This window comes from Nerophis lumbriciformis, linkage group LG09 (assembly GCF_033978685.3).
Source record: "Nerophis lumbriciformis linkage group LG09, RoL_Nlum_v2.1, whole genome shotgun sequence".
Classification (NCBI taxonomy): domain Eukaryota; kingdom Metazoa; phylum Chordata; class Actinopteri; order Syngnathiformes; family Syngnathidae; genus Nerophis; species Nerophis lumbriciformis.
The window spans coordinates 50,107,097-50,126,157 of record NC_084556.2 but is presented as its reverse complement, the minus strand read 5'-3'; the positions used below and the strand labels follow the sequence as shown (position 1 = coordinate 50,126,157).

General features: G+C 36.4%; 1 protein-coding gene across 1 annotated transcript; it reads right to left on the bottom strand.

Moving 5' to 3' along the window:
• Positions 1-152: 152 nt before the first annotated feature.
• Positions 153-11,119, bottom strand: vtnb (vitronectin b). Its single transcript, XM_061962955.1, has 8 exons — positions 10,823-11,119; positions 10,625-10,741; positions 8,360-8,608; positions 8,146-8,285; positions 7,930-8,086; positions 3,319-3,477; positions 2,942-3,259; positions 153-445 (listed from the first exon to the last, which is right to left on the bottom strand). The coding sequence occupies exons 1-8, from the start codon at positions 10,899-10,901 to the stop codon at positions 309-311; spliced, it is 1,356 nt and encodes a 451-aa protein (XP_061818939.1). The 5' UTR covers positions 10,902-11,119; the 3' UTR covers positions 153-308.
• Between the last annotated feature and the right edge of the window lie 7,942 nt (positions 11,120-19,061).

The window sequence follows — 19,061 nt, the reverse complement described above, 5'->3', positions numbered from 1 at the left end:
TGTGTACATTGAAAATACATGTTTGTATGTACATTAAAAAAAAAATCATAAATGTCACAAATTTAATGATTTGACATCCAAATATGCTCTAGGTTTAACATGCATCAATATATAATAGACATGTATCATACATGTAAAAAAGAGGCTAAATATTGTGCTTATGTATTGACTTTATTCATGCATAGAAGAGAACATGTTAGTATTTTTTATGGATCATCAACATAAAAATACTTTATTGTCCTTGTTTAATGACTTTTTTTTTAGACATCTATTTGGCTAAAACATGTCTCCATGAGGAACGACGCCTCTCATCTTTTTTCAGCGCGTGACGTGTCAGCCGCGTCTTCCTGCTGGCAGCCCATCCAGAACTTGGCGATGGATCGTGGGTAGGGCGGCTGGGCGACGACCACGTGTCTTGTCCGCAGGTCCACTCTGTAGTAGCGATCTGTGCACGCCACACCACGCACACATTTATTTACAATGTCTAGTTGCAACATTTGTGCTAAAAATGTTGAACTTTTTGTCTGTAAAATGGGTTAAAAATGTTGAAAAAGTTATTCGGAAAATATGTTAAAAATGTTGAAAAAGTTATTCGTGAAATGGATTGGAAATGTTGAGAAATTGTTAAAAATGTTGAAAAAGTTATTCGGAAAATATGTTAAAAATGTTGAAAAAGTTATTCGGAAAATATGTAAAAAAAAATTTTGAGAAATTATTAAAATGTAAAAGTTTTTGGTAAAGTGTCTAACATATTGAGAGAAAAAAACATTTGTTTGTAAAATGTTTTTAAAATGTTGAAAAAGTTATTCGTAAAGGTGTTAAAAATATTGGGTAGTTTGTAGTAAAATGTGTTCAAAATGTTGAAATTATCAAAATGTTGAATAAGTTGTTGGTAAAATGTGTTAGAAATTTAGAAAAAGTTGTTGGTGAAATGTAAAAAAAGAATTGTAAAATGTAGTAAGAATGTTGAAAATTTGTCAAAATGTTGAAAAAGTTGTGTTAGGAATGTTGGAAAATTAGTTTGTAAAGTTATTTGTTAAATTTGTCAGAAATGTTGATGAATTGTTAAAAAGTTGGAAAAAGTTGTTAGTACAATGTTTTACAAAAACTAAAGCATTTGTTTGTAAAAAAAAAAAAAGTGTTAAAAATGTTGAACAAGTTATTTGTGAAATGTGTTAAAAATATTGGATAATTTGTTAGTAAAATGTGTTAAAAATATTGGATAATTTGTTAGTAAAATGTGTTAAAATGTGAAAAATTGTCAATATGTTGAAAAAGTTGTATGTCAAATGTGTTAGAAATGTTGATTAAGTTGTTTGTAAAATGTGTTAGAAATATTGAAAATGTTTCTAAATGTTGAAATAGATGTTTTTAAAATGTATAAAAAGATATTGAAAAAATTGTTAGTAAAATAGTTGGAAATGTTGGAAAAATTGTAAAATGTGTTAACAAATTTGAAAAAGTACTTTGGAAAATATGTTAAAAAATAATGAATAATTTGTTACTAAAATGTATTTTTTTGTTAAAAATGTTTTTAAAAAAACTGTCAAAATGTTGACAAATGTGTCAATAAAATGTGTTAAAATATATTTAAAAAAAATGTTGAATTTGTTAAAAATGTTGATAGATGTACATTGTTGGAAAAACAAAAAAAAATGTTTGTAAAATGTGTTAAAAATATTGGATAATTTGTTAGTAAAATGTGTTAATGTTGAAAAATAATTTAAAATGTTGATCAATTGGATAAAGTCATTAGTACAATGTGTTGGAAAAACAAAAACCTTTGTTTGTAAAAAGTGTTAAAATATTGGATACTTTGTTATAAAATGTGTTAAAAATGTTGAAAAATTGTATAAAAAGTGTTAAGTTATTTGTAAAATATGTTAAAAATATTGGATACCTTGTTAGAAAATGTGTTAAAATGTTGGAAAATAGTTTAAAATGTTGACAAATTGTCAAAATGTTGAATAAGTTGTTTTGTAAAATGATTTAGAAATGCTGAAAAATTTGCTAGTAAAATGTGTCAAAATTTGAAAAATTATCAAAATGTAAAACGTTTTTGTTAAATGTGTTAGAAATGTTGAAAAATTTGTTAGTAAAGTGTGTTAAAATGTGAAATATTGTCAAATAGTTGAAAAAGTTTTTGTTAAATGCGTTACAGTTGAACAATTTGCGAGTAAAATGTGTTAAAATTGTTAAAATGTGTTAAAATATGTTGAAATGTTGAAAAATGTGTTAAAAATGTTGAAAAATGTGTTAGTAAAATGTGTTAGTAAAATGTGTTAGTAAAATGTGTTAAAAATTTAAAAAATTTGCTTGTAAAATGTACTAATATGTTAAAGAATATGATAGTAAAAGGTTTTAAAATGTTGAAAAATGGGGTGGTAAAATGTTGATAAATGTGTTAGTAAAATGTGTTAGAATGTTGAAAAATGTGTTGTTAACGTGTTAAAATGTTGATAAATGTGTTAGTAAAATGTGTTAGAATGTTGAAAAATGTGTTGTTAACGTGTTAAAATGTAGAAAAATGTGTTAATAAAATGTGTTTGAATGTTGAAAAATGTGCTAACATTTTGAAAAATTGTGTTAAAAATATGATAGTAAAATGTTTTAAAATGTTGATAAATGTGTTAGTAAAAAGTGTTAGAATGTTGAAAAATGTGTTGTTAACGTGTTAAAATGTAGAAAAATGTGTTAATAAAATGTGTTAGAATATTGAAAAATGTGTTACTAAAATGTGCTAAAATTTTGAAAAATGTGTTAAAATGTGTTAATAAAAAGTGTTAGAATATTGAAAAATGTGTTAGTAAAAGGTGCTAAAATGTTGAAAAATGTGTTAAAATGTGTTAATAAAATGTGTTAGAATGTTAAAAAATTTGTTTGTAAAATGTTGAAAAATGTGTTAGTAACACGCGTTAAAAATGTCCACGTGTCTTCTTACCTTTCTTGAACAGGTAAACGTATTGGACGGGCGTTCTTTTAGGAGGTAGTGGGGGCGGAGCAACCTCCTCAGACATGTCGTCAAAGTCGAACAAGTCGAGGAAAAAATCGTCAAAAATAGCATGGCGACTTTTCCTCCCCCGGTACCTCCTGCTGGGCCGCCTCCCCCTGTACCTTTTGAATCCTCTACCGGGAGGGGGAGGAGCTGGCGAGGGTCTGGGGCTCAGGAAGACACGCCCCACCATGGCGGCGTCCACAGGGGGGGTGATGCCCATCCAGTTCTTTCTGATGAGATGCGGCCCCAAGTGTTGGCTTCCCCCTGCGAGAGGAGCGGGATGAAGATGGCGTCGCTCACGCTCATGCACGAGCCTCACTCACCTGTGACGCCGAAGAGCTTGGAGAAGAGATCCTCGCAGGTGAGGTCACAGAAGAGGTCGGTGTAGCGCGTGAACAAGAGCGAGGGCGAGGACCTGCTCATTTGCACGCACTGCTCGTGGGACGGCTGGTTGACAAACTCGTACATGTGGTAGTGCTCGCCTGAGGAAGACCACACGCACCTTCAAGTGTACTTTGTAGGGTGGGAATCTCCGGTGGTAATGATTGTGACTCCTTGGTGATGGTTCCATTCTCCATGCAACACCATCCTCCAAAATGTATTATTTGGTATAAGAATGAAAATGAAACTTGGTTTCATGAAGCAGGTCACAGGTTAGAAAAGCTCCTTCTGGTTGGTATATATATATATATATATATATATATATATATATATATATATATATATATATATATATATATATATATATATAAAATGTAATAATCGATTTAGAATCGGGATTTATAAGAATCGCGATTCGGATTTGAATCGATTTTTTTGTGCTCCCCTACAGTCAGTACCCCCATGTTGCACTCAAAAACATATCAGGGGTGTGAATCTTTGAACACTTAACAATTCGACCAGATTCCGATTCCTGGGGTGACGATTCGATTCAAAATTGATTCTCGATCCAAACCGATTCTCGCAATGTATTATTTGGGATAATAATTATAATGAAACTTTTTCTAAACATGTTTATAGGTTAGAAAAGCTCCTTTTGGCATGGAGATGGCCCCAAAACCTATTTTTAAAAATAGATTCTCAATAATAAAAAAAAATAAAATAAATAAATAAATAAATTTAAAAAAAATAAATAAATAAATAAATAAATAAAAAAAAATATATATATATATGTATGTATGTATGTATGTATGTACAGGTATGTATGTATGTATACAAACCCCGTTTCCATATGAGTTGGGAAATTGTGTTAGATGTAAATATAAACGGAATACAATGATTTGCAAATCCTTTTCAACCCATATTCAGTTGAATGCACTACAAAGACAACATATTTGATGTTCAAACTCATAAACTTTTTTTTTTTTTTTTTGCAAATAGTAATTAACTTAGAATTTCATGGCTGCTAGACGTGCCAAAGTAGTTGGGAAAGGGCATGTTCACCACTGTGTTACATCACCTTTTCTTTTAACAACACTCAATAAACGATTGGGAACTGAGGAAACTAATTGTTGAAGCTTTGAAAGTGGAATTCTTTCCCATTCTTGTTTTATGTAGAGCTTCAGTCGTTCAACAGTCCGGGGTCTCCGCTGTCGTATTTTACACTTCATAATGCGTCACACATTTTCGATGGGAGACAGGTCTGGACTGCAGCCGGGCCAGGAAAGTACTTGCACTCTTTTTTTATGAAGCCACGCTGTTGTAACACGTGCTGAATGTGGCTTGGCATTGTCTTGCTGAAATAAGCAGGGGCGTCCATGAAAAAGACGGCGCTTAGATGGCAGCATATGTTGTTCCAAAACCTGTATGTACCTTTCAACCTTAATGGTGCCTTCACAGATGTGTAAGTTACCCATGCCTTGGGCACTAATACACCCCCATACCATCACAGATGCTGGCTTTTCAACTTTGCGTCGATAACAGTCTGGATGGTTCGCTTCCCCTTTGGTCCGGATGACACGATGTCGAATATTTCCAAAAACAATTTGAAATGTGGACTCGTCAGACCACAGAACACTTTTCCACTTTGCATGAGTCCATCTTAGATGATCTCGGGCCCAGAGAAGCCGGCGGCGTTTCTGGGTGTTGTTGATAAATGGCTTTCGCTTTGCATAGTAGAGCTTTAACTTGCACTTACAGATGTAGCGACCAACTGTATTTAGTGACAGTGGTTTTCTGAATTGTTCCTGAGCCCATGTGGTGATATCCTTTAGAGATTGATGTTTGTTTTTGATACAGTGCCGTCTGAGGGATCGAAGGTCACGGTCATTCAATGTTGGTTTCCGGCCATGCCGCTTACGTGGAGGGATTTCTCCAGATTCTATGAACCTTTTGATGATATTATGGACCGTAGATGTTGAAATCCCTAAATTTCTTGCAATTGCACTTTGAGAAACGTTGTTCTTAAACTGTTTGACTATTTGCTCACGCAGTTGTGGACAAAGGGGTGTACCTCGCCCCATCCTTTCTTGTGAATGACTGAGCATTATTTGGGAAGCTGTTTTTATACCCAATCATGGCACCCACCTGTTCCCAATTAGCCTGCACACCTGTGGGATGTTCCAAATAAGTGTTTGATGAGCATTCCTCAACTTTATCAGTATTTATTGCCACCTTTCCCAACTTCTTTGTCACGTGTTGCTGGCATCAAATTCTAAAGTGAATGATTATTTGCAAAAAAAAAAAAAAGTTTATCAGTTCGAACATCAAATATGTTGTCTTTGTAGCATATTCAACTGAATATGGCTTGAAAATGATTTGCAAATCATTGTATTCCGTTTATATTTACATCTAACACAATTTCCCAACTCATATGGAAACGGGGTTTGTATATATATATGTGTATGTGCATAGAGTTGAGGTTACTGTGGTTTATCCGTAATACAGTGCTCAATACCGGGGTAGAGCGGAATATACGTTAGGTCAGGAAAGAACACAGGCTATTTCATCCCTACAAGCCTGTTTTGAAGGTTTTCCTGCTCTTCAGGGGATTTTATTGAATAATGAATAAATAAAATCCCCTGAAGAGCACGGGAACCCGCGAAACATGCTTGTCGGGATGAAATAGCCTCTGTGTATATATATATATATATATATATATATATATATATATATATATATATATATATATACAGTGGGGCAAAAAAGTATTTAGTCAGCCACCAATTGTGCAAGTTCTCCCACTTAAAATGATGACAGAGGTCTGTAATTTTCATCATAGGTACACTTCAACTGTGAGTGACAGAATGTGAAAAATCCAGGAATTCACATTGTAGGAATTTTAAAGAATTTATTTGTAAATTATGGTGGAAAATAAGTATTTGGTCAATAACAAAAATTCAACTCAATACTTTGTAATATAACCTTTGTTGGCAATAACAGAGGTCAAACGATTACTATAGGTCTCTACCAGGTTTGCACACACAGTAGCTGGTATTTTGGCCCATTCCTCCATGCAGATCTTCTCGAGAGCAGTGATGTTTTGGGGCTGTCGCCGAGCAACACGGACTTTCAACTCCCTCCACAGATTTTCTATGGGGTTGAGGTCTGGAGAGTGGCTAGGCCACTCCAGGACTTTCAAATGCTTCTTACGGAGCCACTCCTTCGTTGCCCGGGCGGTGTGTTTGGGATCATTGTCATGCTGGAAGCTTTCATCTTCAAAGCTCTCACTGATGGAAGGAGGTTTTGGCTCAAATTCTCACGATACATGGCCCCATTCATTCTTTCCTTAACACGGATCAGTCGGCCTGTCCCCTTAGCAGAAAAACAGCCCAAAGCATGATGTTTCCACCCCCATGCTTCACAGTAGGTATGGTGTTCTTGGGATGCAACTCAGTATTCTTCTTCCTCCAAACACGACGAGTTGAGTTTATAACAAAAAGTTCTATTTTGGTTTCATCTGAACACATGACATTCTCCCAATCCTCTGCTGTATCATCCATGTGCTCTCTGGCAAACTTCAGACGGGCCTGGACATGCACTGGTTTAAGCAGGGGGACACGTCTGGCACTGCAGGATTTGATTCCTTGTCGGCGTAGTGTGTTACTGATGGTAACCTTTGTTACTTTGGTCCCAGCTCTCTGCAGGTCATTCACTAGGTCCCCCCGTGTGGTTCTGGGATTTTTGCTCACCGTTCTCATGATCATTTTGACCCCACGGGATGAGATCTTGAGTGGAGCCCCAGATCGAGGGAGATTATCAGTGGTCTTGTATGTCTTCTATTTTCTGATAATTGCTCCCACAGTTGATTTTTTCACACCAAGCTGCTTGCCTATTGTAGATTCACTCTTCACAGTCTGGTGCAGGTCTACAATTATTTTTCTGGTGTCCTTCGACAGCTCTTTGGTCTTGGCCATAGTGGAGTTTGGAGTCTGACTGTTTGAGGCTGTGGACAGGTGTCTTTTTTACAGATAACGAGTTCAAACAGGTGCCATTAATACAGGTAACGAGTGGAGGACAGAAGAGCTTCTTAAAGAAGAAGTTACAGGTCTGTGAGAGCCAGAGATCTTCCTTGTTTGAAGTGACCAAATACTTATTTTCCACCATAATTTACAAATAAATTCTTTAAAATTCCTACAATGGGAAATCCTGGATTTTTTTTTCACATTCTGTCTCTCACAGTTGAAGTGTACCTATGATGAAAATGACAGACCTCTGTCATCATTTTAAGTGGGAGAACTTGCACAATCGGTGGCTGACTAAATACTTTTTTGCCCCACTGTATATATATATATATATATATATATATATATATATATATATATATATATATATATATATATATTGTACAAGAAAAACAATTGTTTTTCTTTTTTAAATCGATTTTTGAAAATGATGACTCGACTAAGAATTGGGACGAATAAGAATCCGAGGGGATATCTCTGTGCACCCCACAGTACGTCGTGCTCGTCTGCCGCCTTGCTCCTGTACTGTACCTTTAAAAAAGTAGGCCTTCTCCCTGCCGCTGTGACTCGGCGCCGGCACGGCAAAGGCGGCGTCGATGTCGTCGGGGATGCCGTCAAAACCCTCGGAAATGTCCAAGGGAAAGCCCTCGTCCAGGACGTCGCCCTCGAACCTCCAGTACTGTCGTCCCTGAGGACATCGCCAGCCGTCAGGTGGGACTGTCTTCTCCGAGCAGCAGGCGCGCCTACCTTGAAAATGTACGTCTTTCCCTGGCAGTTGATGCGCGTGAAGGCGGCATCGACGGGCCCCGCCATCCCCCACACGTCCTGGATTAGTTTCGGGTAACCAGGAAGCACGGCTTTGTCGTCCAGTTCGAAGAAATATTCGCCTGAAAGAAGGACAGGAAGACAAATGTGCTCATTTGTTGTTAGCATGTAAGATGCAAGTAGGGCGGGGGGGCACCTCTGAACGCGTACACTGATCCGTTCTTCAGCTGCAGGAAGGCATCAAAGGGCCGCACGCTGCAGGCCGCCGCGTCTCTGTCTGTAGGTGGCGCTGTGGTGGTGTTTGACGCCGTCCCCGCCTGTGTTGGCGACACGCTGGGGACCTCAGTCGTGTCGACACTCGCCATCTCGGTTGGGACGAGCACGTCCAACAGCGTCTCCTCTGTGGGCAGCTCGTCTTCGACCTCGGCGAACACGTCACCACGCACTGGGACCACCCAGAACACCAGCGTGAAGGACGCACAAAGGAAGGAGACGATTGAAGGAAATAAATGGAGGACACATTTAAAGGAAACAAATGAAGGACACAATTGAAGGAGACAAATGAAGGACACAATTGAAGGAGACGAATGAAGCACACATTTGAGGGACAAAGACGAAGGACACAAACAAAAGACACAAATGAAGGAGAAAATTGAAGGACACATTTGAGGGAATCACAAATAAAGGAAAAACAATTGAAATACACAAATGAAGGACATAAATTAAGGATACAAATGAAGGACACAATTAAAGGAGACAAATGAAGGACACATTTGAGGGACAAACACGAAGGACACAAATGAACGACACAAATAGTAGACAAAAGAGGGACACAATTGAAGGACACAAATGAAGGAAACAATTGAAAGACGCAAATGAAGGTAACAATTGAAGGACACAAATGAACGACACAAATGAAGTAGACAAAAGAGGGACACATTTGAAGGATGCAAATGAAGGAAACAATTGAAGGACACAAATGAACGACACAAATGAAGTAGACAAAAGAGGGACACATTTGAAGGACACAAATGAAGGAAACAATTGAAAGACACAAATGAAGGAAACAATTGAAGGACACAAATATTAAGGAAACAATTGAAGGACACAAATTAAGGAAACAATGAAGTAGACAAAAGAGGGACACAATTGAAGGACACAAATGAAGGAAATAATTGAAGGACACAAATGAAAGAAACAATTGAAGGACACAAATATTAAGGAAACAATTGAAGGACACAAATTAAGGAAACAATTGAAGGACACAAATGAAGTAGACATAAGAAGGAAAAAATTGAAGGACACAAATTAAGGAAACAATTGAAGGACACAAATGAAGGAAACAATTGAAGGACACAAATGAAGGAAACAATTGAAATACACAAATTAAGGAAACAATTGAAGGACACAAATGAAGGAAACAATTGAAGGACACATTTGAGGGACAAATACGAAGGACACAAATTAAGGAAACAATTGAAGGACACAAATGAAGTAGACATAAGAAGGAAAAAATTGAAGGACACAAATGAAGGAAACAATTGAAGGACACAAATGAAGGAAACAATTGAAATACACAAATTAAGGAAACAATTGAAGGACACAAATGAAGGAAACAATTGAAGGACACAAATGAAGGAAATAATTGGAGGACACAAATGAAGGAAACCATCGAAGGACAAAAATGAAGGAATCACAAATGAAAGAAACAATTGAAGGACACAAATTAAGGAATCACAAATGAAAGACACAAGTGAAGGAAACAATTGAAGTACACAAATGAAGGAAACAACTGAAGGACACAAATGAAGGACACTTGAAGGAAACAATTGAAGGACACAAATGAAGGAATCACAAATGAAGGAAACAATTGAAGGACACAAATTAAGGAATCACAAATGAAAGACACAAGTGAAGGAAACAAAGGACACAAATGAAGGAAACAATTGAAGGACACAAATGAAATAAACAATTGAAGGACACGTATGAAGGAAAACATTGAAGGACACAAATGAAGGACACAAATGAAGTAAACAATTGAAGGATACAAAAAAAGGAAACAATTGAAGGACACAAATGAAGGAAACCATTGAAGGACACAAATGAAGGAAACCATTGAAGGACACAATTGAAGGACGCAAATGAAGTAAACAATTGAAGGACACAAAAAAGGAAACAATTGAAGGACACAAATGAAGTAAACAATTGAAGGACACAAATGAAGGAAACAATTGAAGGATACAAATGAAGGAAACAATTGAATGACACACTTGAAGGACACAAATGAAGGAAACAATAGAAGGACACAAACGAAGGAAACAATAGAAGGACACAAATGAAGGAATCCCTCATGAACGAAACACAAGTGAAAGACACACGACAGATGGACACAATTGAAAGACGCAAATGAAGGACCCACAATTTAAAGACACAAATGAAGTCAAGCTGTTTTTGGGCTGACCTTTCTTGGGACAGCTGCTGTCAAAGTTGGGACAACAACTTCCGTAGTAAACACACATGGAATCACACTGACACTTCCTGTTTGGCTCAAAGGACCCACAGCGCCCATCACACGTTTCTGCACACGCAACGTCACCACTTCAACAACAACAACAACAAGAAGAAGAAGAAGAAGAAGAAGAGAGCAGAGCGGACTCACCCTCTGCGGCCGAGATGGCGTCCATCATCAGCGCCAGGCCCAGCAGGCCCAGCAGGAGCAGCGTCCTCGTCTTCTTCATGGCCAACAACAGCTGAAAGTCAGCGAGAGCAGACGAGCGGTCAAAGCTGCCAGCAGGCGGTCCGCGCAAAGCCGTTATTGACCGTGTCGGACCTCGCGCTCTGATTGGTTGGCAGTGATGAGCGCCGATGGCTGCCAGGTCAAAGGTCACGAGTAGGATGTTTGTTTGTGACAGGACAATGTTCTCGGAACTCACGGACTTGATGAGGACCAGCAAGATGATGCTGCTTTTCAAAAATACATCAAAGAAGTTCAAGTTGTTTGGCAAATGTGTGAGATATGTTTTCAAAAATTGTTAGTAAAATCAGTTAAAATTGTTTTAAAAACGTGTTAGTAAAATGTGTTACTTTTTTTTTTAAAATGTGCCAGTAAAATGTGTTTAAATGGATTAGTAAAATGTTTTAAAAATGTGTAAAAAATGTTTTTGAAATGATTTTGTAAAATTTGTTAAATATGTTTTTAAAATGCGCAAGTAAAATGTGTTAAAAATGTGTTAGTAAAATATGTTAAAATGTTTTTAAAATGTGTTAAAATTAGTTAGTAAAATGTGTTGTAATGTGTTAAAAATGTGCTAGTAAAATGTTTTTAAAATGTGTAAAAAATGTTTCAAAAATGATCAAGTAAAATTTGTTAGTAAAATGTGTTAAAAATGTTTTTAAAATGTGCCAGTAAAATTTGTTAAAAATGTGTTGGTGAAATGTGTTAACAATGTTCTTAAAATGTGCAAGTAAAATGTGTTAGTAAAATATGTTAAAATGTTTTTAAAATGTACTAGTAAAATATGTCAAAATGGGTTAGTAAACTGTGTTATAATGTGTTAAAAATGTGCTAGTAAAATGTGTTAAAAATGTGCTAGTAAAATGTGTTAAAAATGTTTAAAAAAATTATCTAGTAAAATTAGTTAAAAATGTGTTAACAATGTTCTTAAAATGTGCTAGTAAAATTTGTTAAAAATGTGTTAACAAGGTTCTTAAAATGTGCTAGTAAAATTTGTTAAAAATTGGCTGGTGAAATGTGTTAAAATGTTTTAAAAATGTGTTAGTAAATACCGTATTTTCCGCACTATTAGCCGCACCTAAAAACCACAAATTTACTCAAAAGCTGACAGTGCGGCTTATAACCCCGTGCGCTTTATATATGGATTAATATTAAGATTCATTTTCATAAAGTTTAGGTCTCGCAACTACGGTAAACAGCCGCCATCTTTTTTCCCCGTAGAAGCGGAAGCGCTTCTTCTTCTACGGCAAGCAACCGCCAAGGTAAGCACCCGCCCCCATAGAAGAGGAAGCGCTTCTTCTTCTACTGTAAGCAACCACCCGCCCCCGTAGAAGAAGAAGAAGCGCGCGGATATTACGTTTCATTTCCTTTGTGTGTTTACATCTGTAAAGACCACAAAATGGCTCCTACTAAGCGACAGGTTTCCGGTTCATGAAAAGACGCAATCTCTCCATCCGCACACGGACTACTATTTCACAGCAACTGCCTAAAGACTTTCAAGAAAAGCTGGCTACTTTCCGTGCATATTGTAAAAACAAGATAGTTGAAAAAAAGATCCGGCCAGAGAACATTATCAACATGGACGAGGTTCCACTGACTTTTGATATTCCTGTGAACCGCACTGTGGATACAACGGGAGCACGTACGGTGAATATTCGCACCACAGGGAATGAGAAGTCATCCTTCACTGTGGTTCTAGCTTGCCATGCTAATGGCCAGAAACTTCCACCCATGGTGATATTCAAAAGGAAGACCTTGCCAAAAGAGACCTTTCCAGCCGGCGTCATCATAAAAGCTAACTCGAAGGGATGGATGGATGAAGAAAAGATGAGCGAGTGGTTAAGGGAAGTTTACGCGAAGAGGCCGGGTGGCTTTTTTCACGCAGCTCCGTCCATGTTGATATACGACTCCATGCGCGCCCACATCACGCTGGTTTTTAATATATTATTAAAGTTTGACTGACCTATCTGACTGTTTTTTTGACATTCCTTTAGCGCAGTTAGATGCGGCTTATAACACGGGGCGGCTTATAGGTGGACAAAGTTTTGAAATATGCCGTTCATTGAAGGCGCGGCTTATAACCCAGGGCGGCTTATGGTGCGGAAAATACGGTATGTTAAAATGTTTTTAAAATGTGCTCGTAAAATGTGTTAAACTTGGTTAGTAAAATGTGTTAAAAACGTGCTAGTAAAATGTGTTAAAAATGTTTTTAAAATATGTTAAAAAAGTTTCAAAAATGATCAAGTAAAACGTGTTAAACATGTGTTAGTAAAATGTGTTAAAAATGTTTTTAAAATGTGCCAGTAAAATTTGTTAAAAATGTGTTAGTGAAATGTGTTAACAATGTTCTTAAAATGTGCTAGTAAAATTTGTTAAAAATTTGCTGGTGAAATGTGTTAAAATGTTCTTAAAATGTGCTAGTAAAATTAGTTAAAAATGGGTTAGTAAAATGTGTTGAACTGTTTTAAAAATGTGTTAAAAATGTGCTAGTAAAATGTGTTAAAAATGTTTTAAAAATGATCTAGTGAAATGTGTTAGTAAAATGTGTTAACAATGTTCTTAAAATGTGCTAGTAAAATTTGTTAAAAATGGGTTAGTAAAATGTGATGAACTGTTTTAAAAATGTGTTAAAAATGTTGAGAAATTGTTAAAATGTTGGAAAAAGGTTTCGGTACAATGTGTTAAAAATAGAAAAACATTTGTTTGTAAAGTTTATTACAAATGTTTTTAAAAGTTGCTAGTCAAATGGGATAAAAGTTGAAAAATTGTTCAAATGTTGGAAAACGTTTTTAGTTCAATGTGTTAAAAATACAAAAACATTTATTTGTAAAATGTTGAAAAAGTTATTCGTAAAATGTGTTAATGATAAAAAATGTGTTGGTAGAATTTGTCAACATGTTTAAAAAGTTGTTTGTGAAATGTGTTAAAAATGTTGAAAAATGTTATTCGTAAAATCTGTTAAAAAAAATATTGGATAATCTATTGGGTAATCTGTTGGTAAAATGTGTTACAAATGTTGAGGAAATAATGTTCAAATAATGGTAATAAATGTGTTAGAATTGTTTAATAAGTTGTTAGTAAAATGTGTTAAAAATGTTTAAAATATTTGGATAAAACAGTATAAAATATTGGATTATTTGTTAGTAAAATGTGTTAAAAATGTTGAATAATTTGTTGGCAAAATCTGTTAAAAATGTTTAAGTCTTTCGTAAAATCTGTTAAAATATTGTATAATTTGTTCGTAAAATATGTTAAAATTTTTGAAAAATTGTTGTTAAAAATGTGTCAAAATGTCAAAATTATTTTTGTAAAGATTTACTTGTAATATGTGTCCAAAATGTTAAAAAAAGTTATTTATAATTTGTGTCCAAAATGTTGAAAAACTGATTCATAATTTGTGTCCAAAATGTTGAAAAATGTTATAGTAAACTGTGTTAACAATGTTGAAAAAGTTATTAAAAGGTGTTTTTAAAAAAAGGGTTAAAAATTTGCTAGTAAAATGTGTTAAAAGGTTGAAAAAGTATTTAGTAAAATGTGTTACAAATGTGTTAATAAAATGTGTTAAAAATGTTGAGGAAAATGTTTTCATAAAATGTATTAGAATTGTTGAAATAATGGTAATAAAATGTTTAATACGTTGTTAGTAAAATATTTAAAAAAAATGTTGAAAATATTCAGAAAAAAATGTTGAAAATATTGGATAATTTGTTAGTAAAATGTGTTAAAAATGTTTAAGTCATTTGTAAAATCTGTTAAAACATTGTATAATTTCTTTGTAAAATATGTAAAAAAAAAAATCAGAAAAATTGTTGTTAAAAATATTGAACATTTGTCAAAATGTCGAAATTCTTTTCGTAAAGATTGTTTTTGTAATATGTGTCCAAAATGTTAAAAAAAAAACGTTAGTTATTATCTGTGTCCAAAATGTTGAAAATGTTATTCATAATGTGTCCAAAATGTTTAAAAATGTTACTGTAAACTGTGTTAAATATGTGGGAAAAGTTGTTACTAAAAGGTGTTTTTAAAAAAAAAAAAAAGGGTTAAAAAGTTGATAGTAAAATGTGTTAAAAGGTTGAAAAAGTATTTAGTAAAATGTGTTAAAAGGTTGAAAAAGTATTCAGCAAAATGTGTTAAAACTAAGGTTAAAAAAGCATTGAGTAAAATGTGTTACAAGGTTGTTGTTGAAAGTGATGTTGGTTAAAAAGTTGCACAACATGAACACTATTGATCTTTAAAGAACAAACATAAAAACACAGTGACCTTCATTACTTTGACACTCCACTCTGCTGCACCCCCTGTAAGATAAGATAAGATAAGATATGATATGCTTTACTGTCAAATGGACAATAAAGCTGTATAATTAAATTCTTCCTCTGCTTCCACAATGAATGCCAGCATCACAAGAAGTGATATAAAAGGGCAATTATGACACCAGTAAGACACGCAGTACTTAACCACAAAATAAATCAACTAAACCGCAGCTGGAATAAAAAAGTAAACAATGCTTAAGTAAAGTGAAGGATGCAGAAATGTAGATATTTACAGTAACTATCTGTGTGTGTCGCAGTTTTGTTCGCTACACTTCCCCTAGGATCCTGGACTTACTGACTAATACAGTTTTAGATCTGTTTTGGACACGACTTCCGACTTTAAAAGGGTTCAATTACACAAATTTATAACCAAAATGTTCTTTTGCGCCCTCAGTCTTTGACTTCAAGTCATTTTGGGAGGGGGATTTGCGTATGAGTGTGTCTGCAGATAGTTGGTCGGAGATTTAATTTATAATTTTTTTCATGATGTTTGGAGTTTTTCCCACAAAGTGTGACCATGTGTGTTGACCTCTGTTAGTTGCATTTTTTTTTGTGTGTGCACCATGACTAGGGAAGGTTGTTTGGATTGTGTCATTTCAGTAAATGCTGGGCTATTGATTCCAAAGTCATTGATCTGATTTACGCACATTCTCCACAAGGTGGCAGCAAATCTGAAGCATTCAGACACCGCCTGGTATTTAAGATGAATTTGAAAGCGCAATTAGATCCTTTCAAATAAACTGCGCACTTGGTCCGCGTGCCGTGGTTTGAACACCAATTTTTTAAGTAGACTATTCGGGGTAGTACCTCCTTAACAAATCCAAAAATAATCTTGTAGCATTTACTACTTAGTTGGCTAAAAAAAAACCACATTGTGTTAAATTGGAAGGCAACAGCGCCTCCTTGCCACACCCGTTGGATTAAAGATGTTGTTTACTTTCTCAAACTGCAGAAGGCCGACACTGAAAGGTTGTCTTGCAAAGTTTCAAGAACCGTGGGGTGCCTTTCTGAGATATGTTGGAGACAGGGGCGCCACTAGGGATTTTGGGCCCCATGAAAATAATCTTTACAGGACCCCCAACACAGTGTCATTATTTTTTCTGTATTATAATTTCATCATCATTAGGGGCCTCTCTGGGTCCCCCTCCATCATGGGCCCCTAGAATCCGTCTCCTTTACCCCCCCTTTTCGGCGCCCCTGGTTGGAGAGACCAATCTTCAGAATAACCCTGATTGAAACACAATTGAAATGTGGGTGATTGATGAGCCTTTTGCGGGCTTGTTGGTCGTTGTACCTCAAAACGTTGAAAGAGCCATATTGGACCGAAAATACAAAAAACAAATCTGTCTGGAGCCGCAAAAAATGAAAAGCCGTACATAAGTGTTATAATGAAGGCAACACATGATGTAAGTGTCTATATTAGCTATATTAGCCTACTATCAAAATGACTACGTGTCGCAGGCTGAAGCAAATCTTTGTTGACAGAAACGTTGACATTTTATATTTATTCTACACATTTTTACAACATTAGAAACCATTAGTAAATCAGAGGCGACTCAGAAAGTGAGATAACTCCTGGAAATGAAAGGTATAGTTGAAGGAAACGGCAGGCTGTCTTCTTTTCATAGGTTCATTACAATCTTTGGCAAGCTAGGTAATGTTTGCTGTGGTCTGGAACAACATGGCACACAAGCAACTATCTGAAATGAGACATGCAAAACTAAAATATATACAAAGAGGATAAAAGTGACGGATATTAAATGAGCTCAAATAAACCTACAAATGAGGCATAATGATGCAATATGTACATACAGTTAGCCTAAATAGCATGTTAGCATTGATTAGCTTGCAGTCATGCAGTGACCAAATATGCCTGATTAGCACTCCAACGAGTCAATAACATCAACAAAGCTCACCTTTGTGCATTATTTGTCCGACTTTTGGTGGACAAAACGAGACAAAGAAGGAGTGGAACATTTTACATGTAAACAAACTGTTGCGACACAGTCCACACTGTGGTGAGTTCAAGAACCGGCGAAATTAGTAGGACAAAACCATGTTCACCAAATACTCATATTAAACAGCGTGTCACGGCCCGGGCGCAACTCAGTGCGCATTCATCTGTGCGCTGCGACAGGCGCACAGATGCCACTCCGGCTGCAGCAATCTGCACACCTGAAGCTGATGAGAGACCTGCCTTCATAAAAACCTCTAAAGGCCTTAGTGGCCACATGCGTGGACAGCACCTTTTAGCTCTTATTTCCAAAATTGTGTACACTACTGAATTGGGGTCTTATGGCCGCTTATGTGGACACTTATACTGCCATCTGGTGGTGTCAGAAGAGTATAACATACAATGAAATTTGGGGGAAAAAAAGTGTAAAAATAAGAATTAGCATGTCACTAAACATGAAGTACACGTTTGTGTACTTATGGACTAAGTACATCATATCAAAAGATGATTCTTAGTTTTTCTTCTAATTAGGGTCCAATAAGCCAAAATAGCAAAGAGAAATTAAAAAAGCATGTAAACAAACAGCTTGGGCCTTAAGCCAGTGCAAACCTGCGTTCCGGGCCAGAACGTAGTCTCCTGTTCAGTACAGTAAACCGTAACGTCTAGCTCTATGCTCTCTCTCTCTCTCTCTCTCTCTCTTTGTGTTCTTTCCCCGTCGTGCTCATTGGGTCCTGTGTCGTGTCGTACCAGCAGCATTCCTCCGTCCCCTGATTGCGAGCTGTGTGTCTCGTCTCCCCGTGTTCCCCTCTGGTTCCCTGGCTGCCCCTTTTGGATCTCGACCTCCTGCCTGGACACAGACCATTGACGCCTGCCTTGCCCCTCTTGGACTTTCGCACCTCGCTCAACACTTCCGGGTAACACTCATCAGTTAATCTCTACACATAGGGATGATGTTCGAAACCGGTTCTCCCGGCTGTTCGATCAGAAAAGAACCGATTCCATGGACTCGGATCCCTTTTTGAGAACAGGGTCTCGTTATCGAGGCCACTATAGTAAAGAAAAATAGTTGTTTTTTTATTCGAATCCCTGGGAACGAATCCCTTTTTTTTTTACTAGGAAATGCCCTGTGGCACGTCCCAGGAAATGACGTAGCTCAGTCATTAGGCGGCAGATACAGAAAGCAGCAACAGCAATGGACCGGAAAAAACGCCTCAAAGCATGGCTTCATTTTACAAAAAAATCGACGAGGAAACGGCTATCTGCAATTATTGCCAGGCTTCGCTCTCATGTAAGGGGGGAAGTAAAACAAGCATGTTGAAACATGTTCAGGCCGTACATAACCTGAAGGTTAGAGAAAGGTGTCGTGGAGAAGCAGCGACGAAGCACGCCCCTCTTCAACCTGCAGCGCCAATTCCAGTGATAGTGCTGGTGAGTAACTGATGTTAACTGTTGCTGGTTAATTTCCATATCTGCTCATTCGTAGCCTTTAGGCTAAAATAACGTTACCTCGTATGTCAATCCAGGATTGCAGTAATGTTAGCTATACTAACGTTACCTAAGCATAGTCAGTGGCTAACGGTAACGTTAACGTTAGCCTTTTTGTATGTGTCTGATAACGTTAACGTTATCTTGTAGCCTACACCAGTGGTCCCCAACCCCCGGGCCGCGGCCCGGTACCGGTCCGTGGATCGATTGGTACCGGGCCGCACAAGAAATAAAAAATTTTAAAAAATTTAATATATATATATATATATTTTTTTGTTAATAAAATCAACATAAGACACACTTACAATTAGTGCATCAACCCAAAAAAACCTCCCTCCCCCATTTACACTCATTCACACAAAAGGGTTGTTTCTTTCTGTTATTAAGGTGTGAATGAATGATGGGTTCTACATGT

What these genes read in the sequence shown, in the direction of transcription:
- vtnb (XM_061962955.1), bottom strand. Translation starts at nt 10,901, where the DNA reads ATGAAGAAGACGAGGACGCTGCTCCTGCTGGGCCTGCTGGGCCTGGCG. An exon ending in CAGCAGCTGTCCCAAGAAAG is followed by an intron (nt 8,609 to 10,624) that starts GTCAGCCCAAAA and finishes GGGTGGTCCCAG; the next exon opens with TGCGTGGTGACGTGTTCGCC. An exon ending in CAAGCTCTTCGGCGTCACAG is followed by an intron (nt 3,260 to 3,318) that starts GTGAGTGAGGCT and finishes CTCCTCTCGCAG; the next exon opens with GGGGAAGCCAACACTTGGGG.